The sequence below is a fragment of the Takifugu flavidus genome, chromosome 21, assembly GCF_003711565.1.
Source record: "Takifugu flavidus isolate HTHZ2018 chromosome 21, ASM371156v2, whole genome shotgun sequence".
In the NCBI taxonomy this organism is placed as follows: Eukaryota; Metazoa; Chordata; class Actinopteri; order Tetraodontiformes; family Tetraodontidae; genus Takifugu; species Takifugu flavidus.
In genome coordinates this window covers 9524390-9544348 of record NC_079540.1, presented here as the reverse complement: position 1 = coordinate 9544348, position 19959 = coordinate 9524390, and the positions used below count along the sequence as shown (strand labels likewise).

General features: G+C 43.9%; 1 protein-coding gene and 1 long non-coding RNA gene across 4 annotated transcripts in view; one reads left to right on the top strand and one right to left on the bottom strand.

Moving 5' to 3' along the window:
* Positions 1-4398: 4398 nt before the first annotated feature.
* On the bottom strand, positions 4399-15679 carry LOC130518049 (uncharacterized). Of its 2 annotated transcripts, XR_008947907.1 has the most exons (3): positions 15547-15678; positions 12027-12101; positions 4399-5277 (listed from the first exon to the last, which is right to left on the bottom strand). It is a non-coding gene; the product is annotated as an uncharacterized LOC130518049 (long non-coding RNA). The 2 variants fall into 2 exon arrangements; XR_008947908.1 differs by lacking the exon at positions 12027-12101 and having other exon boundaries at positions 15547-15679.
* The window catches only part of angpt1 (angiopoietin 1), a 40056-nt gene continuing 35289 nt past the window's right edge, over positions 15193-19959 (top strand). Inside the window, exon 1 of one of the 2 annotated variants that reach the window (XM_057020360.1) lies at positions 15193-15939. In XM_057020360.1, coding sequence (XP_056876340.1) covers positions 15559-15939 — 381 coding nt within the window. In that variant the 5' untranslated portion in view covers positions 15193-15558. The remainder of the gene's footprint in view (positions 15940-19959) is intronic. The other variant, XM_057020359.1, reaches the window with a different exon arrangement.

Sequence of the window (19959 nt, the reverse complement as noted above, 5' to 3'; positions counted from 1 at the left end):
ACCTGGGCAGACGACAGGTGGGAGCACCTGAAGCAGCTGCAGCCCATCACCAATCAGCTGTCTTTAAAAGGCCGGTCACTCACCTGCTGTGTTTCCTCTCTGTTTGGGTGCTACCTGCCTTTGAAGCTGGGGAGTTTTTAATAAACTCACTTTTTTTTTTTTTTTTTTTTTAACTTAAGTGTTGTGTTTCTGCCTCCTTTGTTCTGGTCTGGCTCCCAGGCCTGTTACAAGCTGCTCACACACCAAGAGTGTAAAGGTAGGCTCATAATTTAAGTATTGTTTCTAGACTTGTATACCAGCTTCTAGTATTAAAGAACAGTTTCTGCAGGTCATGTTAAGATCACAAGTACCTGGAGCAAAATAAGGTACATGGGGGGGAAAAATCCATGTATATTGTCAAGAAAAAGGAAAACTTTTGTTAAATGTACAGGTAGAATCTAGTTTTTATATATATTCTAATGTGAGTTGTTTGACTTAACCAAAGGTTAACAGCAAAGAATTCAATACTGTTGATTCAGCAGTTGCTGAATCCAGATTCGCATCATTAGCACCACCTGCTGGTCACATTTTATTTTTAGCTTTCGTTAAAGGTACCATGTAAGGGGGAAAATAGCAGAAAAGCAGTTTGTCCAACATTCCAGCCAGTTTTCCCCTTGGGGGAGGGGGGCTGGAGCCTATCCCAGCTGGAGCAGGTTGTATTATTCTGAAATCCAAGAATACACTTTGCTTTTGTTATTTTATTATTATTTGGTCTTGCAAAAAAGACAAGGGAATAGGCTATGTTTTAGAATATAAAACAAACGGGATTTTGGTGTCCTGTTACAACTGCGCTGTTTGCCCGCTGTGACACCGAGGCGGCGCATTATCGCCGCGGCTGAGTCCAGAATGCTTGGCAACACTGCCAGTACTGGATCAGAGCTCTCAGTTTACGTCGACCCGTTAATTCAGCTCTAAAGTGACAACAAGGCCATGCTGATATAAGCAGGGGGTGCTGGTCACCCCACATGCTGCCATTACGATCAGTCAGCCACCGGCTGACGTTCCAGGGGCAGTTCAAACACTCAAATACTGTTTCGGGGGCATTTGGCTCAATAACTGGACAGTGTGCACGACTGCACACGCACGTTGGATTCATTTACGTGATATTTGTCAGCTGAGATTCATTTGGGTCAGTTTGAAAAGACTCAAAGGTGTAACTTTCTGTCGGAAGGAACAAAGATCTATTTGTTGCAACTTTGCCCGCTAGTGCTAATGTTAGCACCAGGGTTAGCCCTCCATTAATATCTGTGCCACGGCACGCTGTCAACCATCTGTAACGGCAGAAACCGAGAGGACTTGTGGGTTTGCTGCAGAGCGGTGAGGCCAGTGTGGGTGCTCACCCAGCAGTTTGCTCTCTGGACTCTCTCCAGCCAGGACAGCTGTACCCTGAAGTACAGTGAGTCAGGAGAGGGCTCGTTCCAGCTCATGGCCTTGATTCCGTGTGAAGCAGCTCCAAGTGCCCTCGAGCAGGACGCCGAAGCCCAAAGGTGCTGACAAAGCAAAATAACAACACAGGCAGCGACTATCCAGTTTCACGTCTAGTAAAAGCTACATCACTGCCACACATTGGTTTTACTGAGTACTGACCCTCAAGCTCATCCATCTGTCCATTTCCTATTGTGATTCTAAGTCTGCATGGCTGGGGGGGGGGGGGGGTCCAGTCAGTAATATGACCTGGAGAAGGTCACTGGGCCATCACACACACTCACACACACACACTCACACACACACTCAAACCCAAGTGCAATTTAGAGTTTTCAATCAAGCTGCTGTGCACGTAGTTGGACTGTTGAAGGAAAGCCCCCGGGAGCCTCCAAGTCCAGAATGAAACCCAGGACCTCCTGGCTTTGAGGTATCTGTGCTAACCACCATCTGAGTCAACCAGCTTTTGCACCATTACCAGCTTGAAACAATCAGCTCAGTTTAGTCTCCACACGACTGAAGCGTGAAGGGACAGGTTGCGTAACTGTTGTTGTTCTGGATTCAACAGCAGTTTGTTGGGTTTTTACTCAGCTTGAATCCAAATAATTCCAGACATATTTGGGTGTTGTGACCCTGCATTTGTGTGCAACGGAGCCAGGAGACCCTGGGTGAGAGTCACATAGGCAGGATTATTTTTAGAACCATTTCCTGCTCCAGTCAGACGCCGCGGGGAGCTAGAAAGTGGACTAGGGTCCAGGTCCTAACCTGAGGGCACATCGTGTGGACATGCTCCCAGTGCCGTGTGTGCATGTGTGCGCGTGCATGTGTCTGCGTCGGTTCAGTTTAATCTCCATCCTGCACATTTTTGGTCTGTTTTTGGCAAAGCAGAGCGAACTGGTGCACAACATTTTCCGCGCCGTAGTCTCTATATCCTTGTAATCTTGGTTTGGGGGCGGCTGGAGAAACAATCAGAGCTTCGTGGAAACCCTTGTTTTCATTTGCTTTGGCACTAACAAACCAGGCTTTACAAGTGCAACTTGGCTCTTGTTGCTTTATCCCAGTTTAGTCATCATTGGGAATGTTCTCATGTGACAAAATAAGTGGTTTTAATAAGTGACACCGACGTGCAGATATTAAACCAAACACCAGCTACATGAACTTAGGCCTCCTGCTTGTTCCTCTTGGTATTATTTATAGGTCTGTGACTCTTGGATACCCTCTCTTGCTTTTAATGGACACTGGCTGTTCCATCACCTTCCTGTTCATCTTTATAGATCTGTCCTTCACCTCCTCCATAAATGCCATGAGGCAAATCCACAAATCTTTGAGAACCGTACGTTCCTTTTGGCATAGTTTCCGATTCTTAACTATATTAAGACCTCGCTGCATTTTTATATATCGCCCTATTTCCTATATTTGGATTCAGATAGCAACCAAAATATCAGCTGCTGACACATTTATGTCTCTCTTGACTGAAACATTGTTGACGTTTTAACAACCTTTGACTACAGTAAATTTAGGCGGCGTTGCCGCGTGTTAAAGGCCGTCACCAGCAGGCTGGTATGCTCACAATCATCTAACGATTTAAATGCCGATTGCAGCTTTTTGATCATATTTACCGACGCGGCAAAGTAGCAGCTGATGGAAATGTGCTTTTAGGATGAACTCAAATATGCGCAAATAAAACAAATAATTAGGAGTAAATTGAAGTATTTTACTCATGTTTGTTACTCGCAGGGAATTTAACCAATAGTTCTGAATGCCTTTTCCATTAAAAAGGCATTGCATTATATCATTCTGCTGCAGGCACCAGCTCCACAGAAATCTGTGTCTATCACTCATCAATCATAGCTGACCTCTTCTTCTCAGCCAACACTGTGTTTTCTTTTTAATTTTTTCTTTTAAATCATAACTGTGAAACGAAATGTTTTCCTCCACCGATCTGTAGCCCCCCTACGAGCGCGCGTTGCCACAGCTCGCCGGGCTGGAAAATGCGAACGTGAAATTCCACAGTTATTAACAAAGAGTCGAGTGTTAACAGATGATTTTCCTTTCAAGGCAAATATTCAACTGTCATAAAATCTGCAAAGACCGTGAAGCTAAAAACAAAAGCGTGTGATTGAAAAGGACTGAAGCCGTGAAAGAGGAAGCGCTCTCTGTTGGTTATGGCTGCGTTTGAGTAACAGGGCACCAACAAGCAGCTTTTCCACTGCATGTTCTGGGAGCAGGATATGAAATTCCGAGCAGGAGCAAACGACGTTCCACACATTATCTCACAGCTTTCCTTCTCTGAAGTGGTGGGTGTCTTCCCAGAGAGCTCAAATGAATAAAGTCATGAGCTGAAGGACACAAAACTTTACTTTCTACTAATGATCTCAAAAGTAAATTGTAATAAGGATATTTTGATATTTAATGTAGTTTATTGTAGTTTAATGTAGTTTTACCAAAAACTTTGCACTTGTCTCCATCTACCTCTGCTGTTCAGATATCTGGACCTTTTCTACACACACACATGTATGAGAGCCATATTGTTGGTCTCCTAGTAACCAAACTGTAACATATGAAGATGTTTAGTCCAAATCTCCATCTGGGACCTGGGGAAGGGAAACTCAAAGCATCGAGGGCTGGATGTAGTGCTGAGAGGCTGGCGGGGTTCCACTGAAATGTGAGGTATTGGGTGATGGACGTACAGATGATTTACAGGGTTCTGCCCTACACGCACGTTGTTAGTTATGCGAATGAAGGATCCCAGTACGAGCTGATCCAATATGTTCACACATAGAGCACACACTTTGTGGAAGCTGACATCAGCATGATTTAGGAGAAATTTTGCAGGGAAAAAGGCGAAAATAGGTGAAAATGTTTTGGTTTGTGTAAAGAGACAAGTGGAAATGCTACTTTATTTATGGGATTTACGCCTTCATAATCCACACCACACAATGGAAAACACATCTTTTAATATGTTTCCTCTACACTTTTTCATTTTTCACTTGTCTGTTTTCATAGTTCACGAGTCCAATCACACCTGAACTTGAGTGTGACGAAACGCAGAATCTTTGGTGTAGAAGTGTTTGAACGTGCGTCTGAATTAGACCAAGCACAGTTCCTGGATCAATGACGCTCCACATGACCTGAAGCAAGACGTGAACGGGCTGACCTCCCCTCATTTTCAGAACTCTCAGGTGTACGGTATCACCGTGTGGTTTAGTCGTGAGGAAACACGGATTCTAGGGCTGGTTCACGATTTGATAAATGCTTAAATTACAGGCTCGTACGTTTGGCGTCAGGCAGCGCCGCCTCCATGAACCCAGCCTGAAGCTGATAGATAAAGTTCAGATCTGAAGTGAAACTGTGTGTGTGTCACTGCTTTATAACCTTAGCCGTGCACATGTTCTCAGCGTGCATTCACGGGTGGGTGTGTCCACAGAAACATGGTCCTGCTATAAAAGATTCCAGCGGGGGTGGGGTTGAGGAGGAGCATCTTCCAGTTGCAAAACAATTATGCAGCATTTCATTGGGTTGATGGTTCGATAGAGTCTGTTTCATTGTACGAAACAGGGTGACACGGTGGTGCAGCGGTCGGCACGCTGGCCTCGTAGCCAGCCGGTTCCAGGCGAGTGCGTCCCATCATCATCTGGCTGTCTCGGCCCCGTCGATGGGCCTTTGCTGCTCTATCTGGGGGACGGAGCCTTGTTGTCCTCAGTGTGGTTGCCCTGTAGATGTGATGGTCTTTATGATCCTGGGAGGGTACATCTTCAGGCATCTTTGCATGTTCCTCGCTGCCCGGACTGCTTTCGTTGGTGTTTGGGCATCTGCCTGAGGAAAAAATAAGTCATTCAGATCTTAAGCTGCTGGACAGGATGAGTTAAAAACAAACAGTAAAAAACGTCCATCCACTCCAACATCCACACCAACAAGAAGATGCCTTCAAGACCACATTCTGCTTCCCTCACAATAAATCTTCTTTATCTTTATAGAGAAACTGACACGAGCTGTAAAAACCTGCTGGCCTCCAACCGTCAGCTGTTGCACATCAGTTCTGTGAATTTATCCATGTAAGAACGTGAGTCTTGATAAACCGCAGCATTTGAACTTCATTCTGTCAGGAAGCCTTTGAGATGCAGAAAGAATCAGTGGCCAACAGCACGACTGACAGTCAACTGACAAATAATCCGATTTGTAGGTTTAATGTGACAACAAACCCTTCACACATCACAGGCACATTCACCACATCTGTGTTGAGTGGAATATTTTCAATTCAGTTTATTTTATTTTAGTTTATTTTGTGTGTGTGTGTGTTGTGTGTGTTGTGGTGTGTCAGTGAGAGAAAATTGGGAAATGCTGTTCCCCTCCAGCTCTGTCAGCTGTTAGACCACTATGAGAAACAAACAGGACCAGAGATCAGCAAGTTGCTCAGGCGCAGGTGTCACCGGGGTCACGCACCATGTGCTGCTGCTTTTGTTCCCCATTTGCTAAATTAGCTCCCATTTATTTTTCCTTGGTAATACCAACTTTAGTGTGTGTCAAGTTTGTAGACACATACTTAAACAAGTGCTGGGGAGCCTCGCCGTTGTGTCCTGGAGGTGAAGCAGGAAGACCCACCATTGATTATGTTTAGTGTTGGATCTGTGACCCGGAGAACAAAAGTGACATGATGTCAACCTCTGGTGCCTCTCGGGCTTGATTTGAAATGACAGAGCTCAGGTAAACACACATCAGCGGGCAAGTTTATACCACCTCTTCATTATCAGGCTAATTTCCCCTAGCATCCATCCATCCATCCATCCATCCAGCATTTACTAAATTACTTCACCGGCTCCATTTGCTGACTGGTTGTGTTTTCCTTACAGGATTATTTCTGGTTGTCATGGCACCGCGCCACTGTCTGAGCCTCTGAGGTTTTGTTGTTCTAAGCTTTTTCTTTTTTAATCTCTGTGTTATTATGATGTAATTCTATAAATGTCTCCTGTTATCACAAAGCCAATGGTTGCTATTAGTTAAAGATATGTGTTATTTATCGGGTTGTATTTCTCTCTCTCTCAAACACACACACACACACACACACACACACACACACACCAGCCAGTGACGTCTGTCTATGAATACAGATGACTTGGGTGTAATTTTTACATGTGGTTTCCATAAAAACAGTTTAATGTTATAAGCCCCAGAACCTCAAATTTCAGTGTTTCATAAATCAGATGTTGGCGCAGTTTGGTTTGGAACCAGTCAGCTGAAGATCTCCGTCTCACTACTGTGTGATACAGATGGTCCCACCTACAGACCAATGCTCAGAAAACAGAAGCAGCTTTTCCACCTTCCTGTCAATACTTTAGTTCCTGTTTGGAGACAGATTTGTGTCTTTGGGATGAATTTTAACTACTTTAGGTTTCTTTCCCTTTATTGTTGGTGGATCTTTCACTGTATCAGTTAATGAAATTAATAGTTATGTTGTTGACAGGAGCCTTCGATGTGGTGACAGATAACATGTGACCAAAGGAAAACAAACTAATTCCATCACTTCCATGTGGGAATTGATAACATCATGTAAAAATGTGAATGGCTGTGAAACAGCTCTCGTTTCTTTGCCAACTGTCTGTTTTGGCAATTTGGTCTTTATGATGTGAACCATAAACACAGAAACTTGATAGGACTTAAATAAAATATGAAAATACGTGTTTTATGTGCCAATGTTTTCGTAGCGCGTCGCATTCATCAAAGCTGTAATTTAAGGGGAGCTAATGAACGTGTGGTGATGACAGCACACTGTGCAGCAGCTCACCTGCTCAGGTGATGAGAAATGGCTTTTCATGAGAAAGCGTTTTAGAACCGGTTCCATCGCTCAAGACAGACCTCCCTTGTTTTATTTTTCTCATGCTGCCTAAAGGACGTGCATGATTTTCTGTTATTAAACTAGTTATTATTCATCATTAACAAGCAGCATTTGATATCAGGCCTACAGACACATCCAGGCATGCAGACATGCTTTTGTATATGAACGCGTCCTCATTTAAGAAGAGATTTGAAAAGAAAAATGGTGCAGTATTATCTTGTATAGATATGTTGCAATCAGTGACAGTGTATATAAATAAAACCTGATTGGTGTCAGAATTGAGCCCTGTGGCACTCCATCTGGAGATTCCATTTGACTTCTGTCTGATAAAAAACAGATGGAGGCAGATTGTAAACAGAAGAAAATGCTTCTGTTTCTGTCTGAAACCAGAAAAAAGAGATTAACCTTAACGAGATTGGTCCCACGAGGCCTGCTGGTCATGTGAATTAAGGTGAAAACAAACATGTCTGCAGCACAAACGTCAATGTTGTTTCTCTTACAAAACTTAATGTTCTTGTTCCATGGCACATTTGCCCAAACCAGATAAACGGACTTTTAAATTCTAATTTTAAACATCATTTTGGCAAATTAATATGACTATGCTCTCTGGGGACTTAGGAGAAAGGTTTGTTGGAAGCCAGATGATATAAATTTCCCACTTTCTTAGTGTTTTTATGAAAACACATGAGTGATTTTAGAGAGCAGCATTTATTCCCACAGTTTACAGGAACCTTAACCCATAAGTATTTAGACTTTCATAAATCATGCTAATATTTTTTTCACTCCATCTACAAGTGGATATCTGTTCAGCTTTGTTTTCATGTCTATAGCTTTATCACCTTTGGATAACACAAGTGTGAGGATGGGAGCTGCACCATCTCCTCTTCAGAGACTCTATATTATGCACCAGCTGACACCGCAAAGACTTTGTGAACATTCTTTGGCGAGTAAAGTAACCGTCTGTCCATTAAAGGATTACTCGTTTGACAGAATTCGCCAAATCCTCCCCGTCCGCTGCAGATCGTGCATACTTCAGGAAATCCATGAACGGAGCTGTGAGAACGTGTAGGTGGGGTAAAGCGAAACGCACACCGAGCGCTGCTCGCCGGGCCGTTTATCACATTCCTTCACATCTTTCATACAGTACGAATCAGTTGAAGGGAGTGGGCTCCGAGGTGAGGCTGTAAGTCCGTTCTGCATTCATCTCAGCTGTAAGGAATGCCATAAATTAGCCCAAAGCAAAGAAAAACATGGCAATGACCAGCAGACTGTGAAATCTCGAATGTTGGTGCATTTCAAATGTGCTGCACCCCAGAGCGTCCTTCACATGAATCACTGAATATGATAGTAAACATGGAAATGATACACATGATCTCACATGGGACACACACCTACACACTGGCTGAATATGTGGAAGCTGAACTCATGGTTACACCATGGTGGCTGCGCTGAAGGAACCACAGCATGAAAAATGGCTGCAAGCTGGCTGCAAATTAAGCTGGAGATGAAGTGATGAGGGAGGGAGGGGGGCTGAGGGTGCCTGAGTGACATATGATCAGATTAACTTAACAGTCCAAATGTAAATGTTTGTATTGTTGTGACACTGGAGATACACTTCATGTCAAAACCTTTGCAGTTAAGTTTAGGGGGTGTGTTCCGGAGCTTTCTGTCACTCCAGGTAGGAAACTGGGAAAGCATGTTGTAACTCTTTAAGAGTAAGTGTAAGTCATTTATTCTATTTGACCTCCAGCTGAATTCATAATAAGTTGGAGCTGGACACAACTGTGCTGCAATGAATTAAAGCCAGCAGCTGAAAGTCAAACATAGACACTGCCTGAGGTTCCTGCACCTCCTCTGGAGTGTGCTGCAGGGGATGGAATGTCCAAGGCCAAATGAAAGGCCCTGTTTTTGCAGCATCATCGTTATTGTCCAACAGGGATCTGGACAAACTAAATTAGATTTTCAAAGATGTGCTGCGATGGTTCTCTCCACAGGTGATCTTACACAACAGCACTACAGTGAAGCAGCTGCACCGTTTGGCTTTATATCAGATGTATGAAGAAATGAAACACTCTTGGATTGTGGAGGTTCCAGGGATTTTGTTTTAAGGAGTCTCCTCTAGCCATGAAAATAAAGCTGGAATGTTTTTTCTATTACTTTCATTCTACTTTATTTTAGCCCAGGAATTTTTAAATTCCTGCAAATATGGTGTCAACCTCAAGCATCTGTCTGCCGGTAATCCAGCTGGAGCTGTGGTGAAAACAGATGTGAGACCAGAATAGATGTCATAAACATGAAATATTAGCTAAAGGGGAACTAAAATGAGGGAGGAGGGTTGTGACATTTTGGGGGAAAATAAGATGAAAACCGTAAAAACGTGCAAGAAAAGATTTTTTTTTACCTCAAAGGTCAGACAGACTCATGCAGTAAGTGTAAAATGTGGGTAGTTGGAGCTTCAATGTATTGTAATAACTTGCCTATGCTCATTAGATGGTGCACTACACTGACACAACTGTCAGCCTGTCTGTCAGTGTGCAGGCAGCAACACATCCAGAGCACCGATGCAAAGAGGGGTTCGAGCCAAAGCCTCCTGACCTTTTACAACAGCCAGACATTTCTCCAGCAAAGGGCAACTTTGTTTGTGCGTTTGTTCTCATGTTAATTTTATGTTGATTGACAGCTGAAGGCAGAGTTCATGTAAGATCCATAAACTTGAATTTGATCCCAGTGACTTGCAGAAAACTGTTCCAGCATCAACATTACTGACAAACTAACCTGGTAATCTCTGGTGCACCATTAGCATTATGGGAAACAATGATGTTGTAATAAGTGGGGTAAAAGAAGACAAAAACGATCTTTTGTGGTTCCGAAAGTCTTCACTCATTTGTTAATTCAGATTCAGTTTCTCTTTTCTCAGTGTTTGCGGATGAGTTACCATTGGGCCGGTTACCATAGCAGCGATATAGCCTCGGCTCCAACTGGCAAAGATAACTAGAAGGTCAATTAAGAGTATGAATGACTGTTTAAACTTACTGTTCCAAACTTTTGTCTCCTGTTGGAAATGAGTTACAACAAATCATGAAATAAATCACTGAGATTGATCAGCCTTGTGTAAGTGTGTTTAGCCAGAACACGAGTGTAACAGGGAGCTGTTTATGGAAATGTTTTGTAAGAAAGGTTTAACCTCATACTGGGGGACAATGTCTTAGTCTTCCATTCTTCTGGCCTGAACTCTGTCTCAGATGGAACAGGGGGCGGTGATCCATGTGGATGGGAGAGAGAGAGGTCATATCTGTGGGGAGGACTTTAAAGGAGTGATGACGAACCTGAGTTTGGGAGAATGCCCTTACTGGTTCCCCAGTACACACTGAAAAGTTATATTTCAAAAGAAAGTTCTTCAAAATAACTTAGGTATAAAAATCATTGTCTTTAGTAATTTGTTAACCTCTGCAGGTACTTTAGGTTTTTTGTAAAAGTGGATAAGGCCATCACAGTTTGGCAGAAACACACAGAGGTCACTCAGCAAAGTCAGAAACTCAATATCAAATGCACTTGGTGGCTTTGGATCGGGTTATCATTAGGCCATCCAAAAAAGTGGCTGCTTGAGCTGCCCCCCCCCCCCCCCCCCCACCTCCCCCCTTCGTCCCCCAGTCTGCATGAAAACAGGAGTGAACCCATCTGTAATAGGAAGTAACACAGCTGCCCTCATTTGACCGACTACTTCTAGAACTGCTAACATGCTCTCATGTAGCGTCAGGCAGTCAGGAGAATGTGAGCTGATGTCCTGCACCAAACCTGACCCAGAAGGTCAACAGAGCAGCGTGAGGGTTAGGACACGGTTAAGACATTCCATCCGCCTCAAAAGTAGAGAGGACAGAAAGCACAAATGAATCCACAAAATTGTCCGTTAAATGAATTACCCTCCCGCGCATGTAGACTGGGAAAAACAGGGCCCATTAAAAGGTTCAAAGTGACTAAAGCACATTTTTAGGTCTTAGTTGGATATTCAGAAACAAAAATTCTTGTTTGAGATCAGTTCTATAATATTATCAGCTGGAGTTTATTTACTTATCTGCTAACCTGCTCAGGGTTACGATCATCCAGCCTGTCACTCACCCTCACTCAGCCCTCACTTGGCAAAATGCTAACTGGGCTGAGAAGAAAGTTCTGTGGAGGCCCCGGCAGATTGAAGTGTGGCTCATTCAGAGGATCCCTGAGAGAATATGACAGGTCCACCCTGAACTCGGAGGAGGAGAAGAAAGCAGGAGAGTGACCTGCATTAGCACTTGCAAACAGGCCCCATTTACTGATGTCTCAATGGTATAGATTCTGGCGCTGCTTCAGCATTACCATGACACTGCGTTTGAGTGTTTGCGTGCACTTTAATCACCATCACCATGACGAACGGTGAAGCTTAGGGATGAAAGAAAAGGTGCCATCAGGGTTGCCAACCCTTGAATCAAATTCAAATTTTCCCAGTTAAAAGGAACGAACAAACACTGAGAGAGTTGAAGCCATTCAAGACGCTCTGAATGAGTTGCTGAGGTTTGCTATTGGAGTCAAATGGAACGCTTTTGTCCTCCACTTTTGGTGACAACTACATTTATAACACACGGTCTTTCTTTGCGGTCTGGCCAGACGTTGAGATTTAGCGAGATCTCTTTTCATATATCCCAAACATGTTTGGTGGTTTCAAACTTTGAAAGCAAAGGAAAAGAGTTTGAATACTCACCTTCATCACATAGACTAGGAGATCAGAGGGAGATCACTGACCATCCATCCTCAACGCTAGTGATGCAGAATGCTCCTTTAGGAAAAGTTTAAAGGTTGCAGGTTCAATTTGGTTGATTTCCCAGTGAAATCATCATTTTTACACACTGTTAGTACATAAAGTCATAGATGACAATGCAACAAACACAGCGAGAAGATGTTAGCCTGGGTTGGATGCCCTGGACTGGTGCTCTGGTCATTTGAGGGTTCGGTACCTTGCTCAAGAGTACCTCACCAGTCCACAGCTGGCTAACAAAACAGTGCGAGTAACCCATATGGGTACCAAACCCATGACCTTGGTGTAATAGAGGGTGATCAAGAGAATCGTCCCAAGCCGAGTGTGCTGGGGACTGAGTAGGATATGAGTTGATATTCCACAGGGGGCGGTGTTGTAGTAGACAAAAGCTTGGTGTGTAAAACGTGTAAATCGAACAAGTTATTTTGTTCCCTTTTTCCTTAATCTTTTCGTAAACGGATAATATACTATTCGTGTTTTGTAATAGAATCCCACACAGTATTAAATAATTCAATAATTACAATTTTACCAGACAACTTGTATCCAACCATTTATGTTCATTTGTTTGAGCGGTTATTGAAACAGACATTTATTGAAATGTCCCACCTGACTTAGACTTCAACGGGCACCAGTAAAAAGGACATAAATATATTTATCTAATAAAAAGCCATTTCATTAGAACAAATAAACTTCCAATGTTCCCACAAAAGTGTCATTTAAATGGATGTTGGATTATACACAAGGTCTTCTAAATGCTTTCACGAGGAAACCATTTGTCCCATTCCCACGAAGCCCAGCTGCCCTCAGGCCTCTTGTGAGCGACATAACCCACAATATTCTTGACTGTTTTCAGCAAAATGATATCAGAAGCCACTTTCGATTGAATTTATATGTGAGACAGGAAGTATGTGACAGATAACATCAGACCCTAGAGGGTTTGGAAGTGGGCACACTCTCTGTAGCTTTCATTTCTTGATATATTTACATCAAAGTCGGACTGATCTGACGTTTGGCTCCTCAGCAAAGGTTTGTTCAGTTTGAACTTTCTTGTCCTCAAAAGGCACCAAAGCTTCAGAAGTCAGTGCACTAATTCTGATTACAGACCGTTTTTTTTGTAAATTTACGCTCTGTCACTGCGGTTTTCGGTCAGTGGTCAGAGAAGTGTAGGATGTGTAGTTTTAATTTGAACCAGAATGTTGTCCTGTGGTGCCATTTATCTCCCACTCAGTTTCCTTTGGACCGTGAAACTGGCGCCCACATTTTAGGATACCAGGAAAGTACGTCAACCACTCCAAGAGCTATTTGCACATGCTTTGTGTCTTGGCCAGTCTGGGTTATTCGAGGGGGTTGTTATCTGCTGGCTCTCAACACCTCGCAGCCCTAACACATCTGCAGCCCTTTAATGTCCCTGAACACACGCAACCAACGATAATTAATGATCGCTGCCACTTATCCACTGCCAATATGAGGCGAGTACGTGAACATTTTGCACATCCATGCAGATTTTGATGTTTTGGAGGGAAAAGGAATGTTGAAGTCCAGCCAGAAAGTGGGCAGCTGTAACTCCCCAAGAATCGGCGATTTTACAATTAAAACTCCATAACAAGGAGTTATGGAGACTTAACTCCTTGTAAGACTTTAATCCAGAGCTGTGTTTCCTCTGTCTGCTCTAATTATGACAGCACATTCTTTGATGACCCGCTCATTTTTGGACTGCGTTTTGTTTTTGTAAATCATGACCGAGGAGGGTGTGCCCGGTATTTTGATAAGACGAAAAATCCAATTAATGCGCTCCATCGTAAACCCGTTAATCCCAGGAAGAGTTCAGGTTAGGCTGAGTTTACATCGACCCGAACACGCCTGCATGTTTTTAGTTCTGTTAAAATAAGACTACTTCATCCTTCAGTGTCAAACATTGACAGAAGTTCAGTGACGTTCTCCAGCATGATGGAGGTTGCACGGATACTGAGACGAGACCTTTACATCACCGCGAGAGCAGCTCTCTGCGCTGGGCAGCTCGTATTTTTTGACATTCATCATATGCTTGCATTTGTAAATTTGCTATAATTTCCCCACCATGGCCCTCAGATACAGAGCTGTATTACATGATCTATCTGAGGGGCCTCTTCAGAGAGGAACTCTGGCAGCAGCACAGTGAACGTACGAGTCCTGTGGGATCACAGGATCACAAGTTTGGCATCACAGAGAGAAGGTAGTCAGAATAAAAGTCTCAACCAATCCTACATATATTTGTGGTAATTCTCCTTCCTCATCTTTTCTTTATGGACCTACCTTTACTAGATATTTAACCTTTTCCTTTAGAAATTCCATCAGAAAGAAATTAAATACCAAAAAAAAAAAACAGGAGTTCAGGCAGCACCCGTGACATAAATAGTCAGAAAGAAGAAGGAAATCCAGAGGTTTTCAATAAAATATCTGAAACTGAACTAAACTTTGAAGATATTTTAAGGAAGCTAATTTTCTCCTCTGGATTTCACATGATTAAGGTTGGTGGTGCACCAGCAGCAGCCTAAAACTGTATTGTTCGTCCCACATTCGTCCCAGCAAAAACAGGCAAAGTTCCTCTGCCACAACACAGAAACACGATCCAAGCAGAAACATGGAGATCAGCTGCCTAAACCCACACTCCCATATCTGGAAGAGTCAGATAGTCCAAGCATGAAGTTCCCCTCATCTGGATCGTACATTATTGTGTATGTAACAACATGTGCACGTTAGCAAAGCATGTGCCCCAGCATGTGGTCGGGACACAGTCGGACACGCCGCTGCGGTGTTTTCAGAGCGACACCTGTCACTGGACCACGCGGAGCCGAGTCGATCTGCAGAGTTGATCACGTTAATTCTGTCAACTCGCAAGGCGGAGAGGCAGGTCGAGCACATGAACCAGCAGCCTGAACGCCTGTAAACTGATCCTCCAAGTCAAAGCACATCATCTGTGCCGGGGTCCTTTTTCTGCCTGGCTCACACACACACACACACACACTTGTCCATGGACACACACTCACATTCCTCTGCATGCTCTGTGAGGGGCAGGCTCAGAGTAGGAGAGAATCTCTTCTCTCTCCCTCTCTCTCTCTCTCTCCCCCACACTCTGGTTGTTAAGTCAGAGAGCAGATGAGGAAGGGAAGGCAAAGGGACCAGGGGAGGTCTGATGACACATCTGAGCTCTTTTACTGCACAGATCTGAATGATGAAGCGTCTGAATGTGAATAACTGAAGGAGCATCAAGCTTTCACCCAGTTAGAGATGTGTGGAGTCCTCCTGACAGAGACACAGACTTGAAGAAAGTAGAATGTGTCCATGTTTGGAGAAGTTTGCGAGGCTGGAGGTCCAATGTTAGGATGGATGGAGCACATTTGTCAAGTGTTGTCTGATCCAGCTTTAAAGGCAACTCGAAGCCACAGCAGCAAAGGAGCAGTTACAGACTCAAGAACGTAAAACTCACCTGCAACCTGATATGATGCTGTGGTCCAACTTTGGCCACGGCTGGCTCTCGCTGGCAGCGCTCCTGGTGATTGCGAGCTGTGAAAAAGGGGAGCAGAGGAGGGGGACGGAGAGCAGCAGCACAGGTGGCAGCAGTAGCGGCGGAGGTAGCAGCAGTAATTATAGCAACAGGCGCTTGCACAGGATCCAGCATGGCCAGTGCACCTACACGTTCATCCTGCCCGAGGGCGATGGAGGCAGAGGAGCCTCGTGCAGGGAGGCCAAGGCCAGCGGCGCCCAGCACAATGCCAATTCTCTGCAGAGAGACGCCCCACCAACAGCGCCAGACTTTTCCAGCCAGAAGATCCAACAGCTGGAGCATATAATGGAGAATTACACCCAATGGCTGCAGAAGGTAAGGACGTGCGTCTGAACGCTTGCAGGAACGGCGGATTTATGAGCTGCTGTGTTTAAAAGTCATTGCATCACAAACACTGGATGTGTGTTGTTTGAGGCAACTGTGTATTTGCTGATTTTCCGTCGGGTGTGTGTGGTCTCTCGGAGAGCTTCACATCATAACTTTGTTTTGCTTTAGAGATGAGAACTAAAACCAGGACTTGTTTGCTTTTCTGTCATGTCGGAACCTCTCACAATATTTTGTCTGTTTTCCCCCTTTTTTTGTCTGTTAAAAGAAAAAACCCACAAACATTTCAAGAGATACAGTTTTGAATGCAGCGTCGTTCTGGGGGCTCCAAACCTACTTTTCACGTGTCTTCAACTTTGAACATTTCAGTTTTAGACAGTTCAGTGAGTGGCTTTGCATCAACAAATCCCTCATATTAGACATGAAGCATTTGGAAAAGAAGATGGATTATAGTGGGAACGGGTTTTACTGGCAGTGACATGTGCAGAACGTTTTTGGACGGAAGTTCTCTTCCACGACGCTGCGCTTTGCTTTTTTGATGAAAATGAGACGGAGGCACAAATTTCAGATAATCCAACGTGCACAAACTCCCGCCTGAGTTTTCCCTCCTGTTTCAACCTCGATAACTCACTCTTGACAAGACAGCTGTTACTCTGAAATTCAACACAAATGTTTATTGAATCATCTACAAGCTACAATTAGCAACATTATTTGCAGACTGTTCCGTTATGTAACTGTGTTCATGATCTCAAGTTAGTGTTTCTTTTACTTCCAGATGTTGAACAGCTGTCTGTTTTTAGCCTCCATAAATAACTCTTCTTCCGACAGACATGTCTATTTTTTCCTGCGCAAACGACCCTTTTAGCAAATTCCACAGATGTCCAGTTGAGTTGTGCGTCGTGTCGGTCATAGAGCAGAGGTAGTTATGTCAGTCACTCCCTGTCCTCCACCGGCCTGTCTCTTTAATGGCAGGAAGTCCGCGAACGATCCCTAGAGACGCTCAGAAGACGAAAGGCTGAGAAAGAGAAAGCTCTCTTTATTTATTCAAGTGAACGATGTGTAAGTCAAACTCTCACCCCCAGAATTACTTAGGAAAACCACTTCAGTCTGTTTGATATTTTTCTAAAATAAAACCAACACTATTAAATTCATTCCACTAATAGGATATAAATGCCTAGTTTTATTACCTCTAATTTCATTGGATTTGTAGAGCCACTGAAGAATGTTCAAATTTGGCTCCGCCCTCGGGCTCCGTGGCGATATACTGTAGTGAGAGACTTTGTGTCTCTAAAGTGAAGGAACAATAACAAACCTCCAAATTGTTCAAATGTGCTCCTTGACTTTCCAGAGTGTTGTCGTTCTTCCATGAGATTAGCGAGGTCAATCCTTCATGAGGTGCTGGAAGCTAACGGTTTATTTTCTGTGAACCGACCGAAGCAGGAATAAAGCATTTATATTCGTTAGCAGCCAGTGTGTCGCCCCCAGAAGAGTCTAAGCGCGTCTTCTTCATGACATGAACCAAACTTGAACTCCCCACTCTGGTGAAGCGTCAGCCGACGAGCTCGCCGTTCATTTCAGACGCTTGGTGACGGCGTTTGCAAGAACTGAGGGAGGATGTTTGGAATCTGCTCCACCTGCACGCAGATCCACACCAGGGAATAAAACGCCAAAATCGGGTGGAAATATATGACGTGAGCTTTAAGCTCCAGGCTTTATTCTCGCTAACGCGGGGCTGGCTGAATTTACTGTTTATGGTGTGTATCAGGGATTAAGATGTGAGTCTTTCTAATAAAAACAAATGTTGAGGCTTTACTCAACCAGAGTCTGGGCTGAAAACCTGAGCGTGCTTCTTTGCGGCTCCTAAAAGTGTCAAGACAGGCCAGGGGTGAAATAACAGCGGCTTTATCGTTGCTCAGTGGACCTCATCTGCCCGTGATAGCACAAGTGATACTATGAAAACAGCACGGCGACGTTGGCAGGCTGAAGGTTTGACTAATGACACCCTCTTGGGTACATTTTCTACTGGAGGTTTCTCTAGAGGTTAAAAGGGGAGCCCAGTCTGCCATCACCACCAACAGAATCGGGCCTCTTTCATGACGCGCTGGGGTCCGCACGACTTTGGCTCTAGGACCGACTAATATTGACCTTTGCGAACAAAGCTGGAGGCTTCGCGGTTGTCTGTCCAAATTTACACTGTGTACCTCAAATTTGTTGAGGTGGATTACGTTAAACCTGGCAGAGGAGGGCCTGGTCCTCTGTTGGCCATGATCCAGATCACGGATTGAGATCAACTTTAATGAGGATTTGCTCCTCTTCTTTCTTGTGTAGTTCAGAAAAGCCACAGAACTGCCAACTCAGCTGAATAAGGTGATGAAGAACGAGGCTGGACGCATCGCTTCTGAAAGAAAAATCAACAGAGAAGCTGAGAGATTAGCAGGAGAAAGCAACTGGAGCTATTTCAGGGGGGACACTTGAATTACCACCGTGGGTAATTGTAATTAGCCCGCTCATGGGGGACACATCAGGATGCAGTTAACATTTTTCATTGGACAGGAGATTGAGTGTCCTGGCGAGTCTATCTGTCTCAATTACCGCAGGTCTTTCCCCGCTTGACTCAGTGAAAGCTGCAGTCAGGAGTGATGAAAGAGAGTATTTCAGATAGCGCCGCGGCTGCCTGCTGCTGTGTGGGGGGCAGAGAGAGTGATGCGGCAAACAGCTGTTTGAGGCTTATTTAAATCTAAGATCTCTTCCTCTTGAGACTGGATGGATCCTGATAACATTCCTGACCAGTCAAAGGTGGCCTCCGTTTGTTTAAGGATCACCGACTTCCCCGAACTGCCCGCTGAGGCAACGGCCCGACTGAGAGTCACGCTTTATCAGAAGCTTCTCAGTTTAAGACTTTGGAGACTGAAAATATGTTTACCACAGTTTATTATAAGATAATCAATAGTTGCCTGCAGGAAGTTAAAGATCATTTTGTTTCTCACATAATAATTAATTATAATTGTGTTAAACCTATATGTTCAATGGGAATATAAAATATTAGCATTTGTTTCTGACTAAATGATAAAAGTAGCACCCTGTGGAGGACATCAGGGATGGACAAGCTGGCAAATCTCTAATCTCTATTTTTCACTTTAGTTTTAAATGTGATGGATGGTTGCGTTCAGCTCTGCTGTGACTCTGCTTATCAGTTATTTAAACATTCTGAAATATGGAGATGTTTAGGCAGAGGGTATTTAAATGAAAAATGAAAGTCCCACAACCAGAAGTGAGATGCAAACATGTTTAACTTCCCTTTTCTTACTTGTAATTAATGTGTAATTAATGTGTGACTAGCTCAGGCTAATTTCGCTCCTCAGGAGAACTATAGAATGAGGGTGAGAGCAGAGTTTAGTGAGGATGGGAGGGAGGAAGCTATCGCAGGTGTCTTATGCACCATTCTGCGCCTCAATTTAACACCTGAACTGTGCTGCATAAACCATAAATGGATCGAGAGCAGCTTGTTTCACCTCCATCACAGGACAAATGGTGAGTAGGTTTGATGGTTCCAGAGAGCCTCACAGAGGAGAAACCACCATTTCAGAGTAGCTTTAATGGTGGCGTCACACTCGATATGTCAGACTGCTTTGGCCCTCCCTTTTTAAAATGTGAAATATCCATCAGCTCAGCCTCAGGAGCTGAAGACATGTTGATAACATGTTAATATAATGTATATAACATCTTTAAAGCCAGCCCAAAGCATCATTGTGGTAATTGAACTGCATATCCTCGGTACATCCAGAGCAACAACACGGTTCTTTTTCCATCAGTCATTTCAGCAGATCGCTCTCTCGAGGGTAATTTAAGAGGGATTTATTTTCTTTTAATTACAAGGCTTTACGTTTGACTTCTTAAAGACTGGAGCTATAGCACGTAGCTTGGCACGCATCGATGCCTCAGTGAAATGACCTGGGAGTTTACCCGGATTGGTTTGTATTCCCATTCCCCCTCCAGTGTATTCTTTTATAA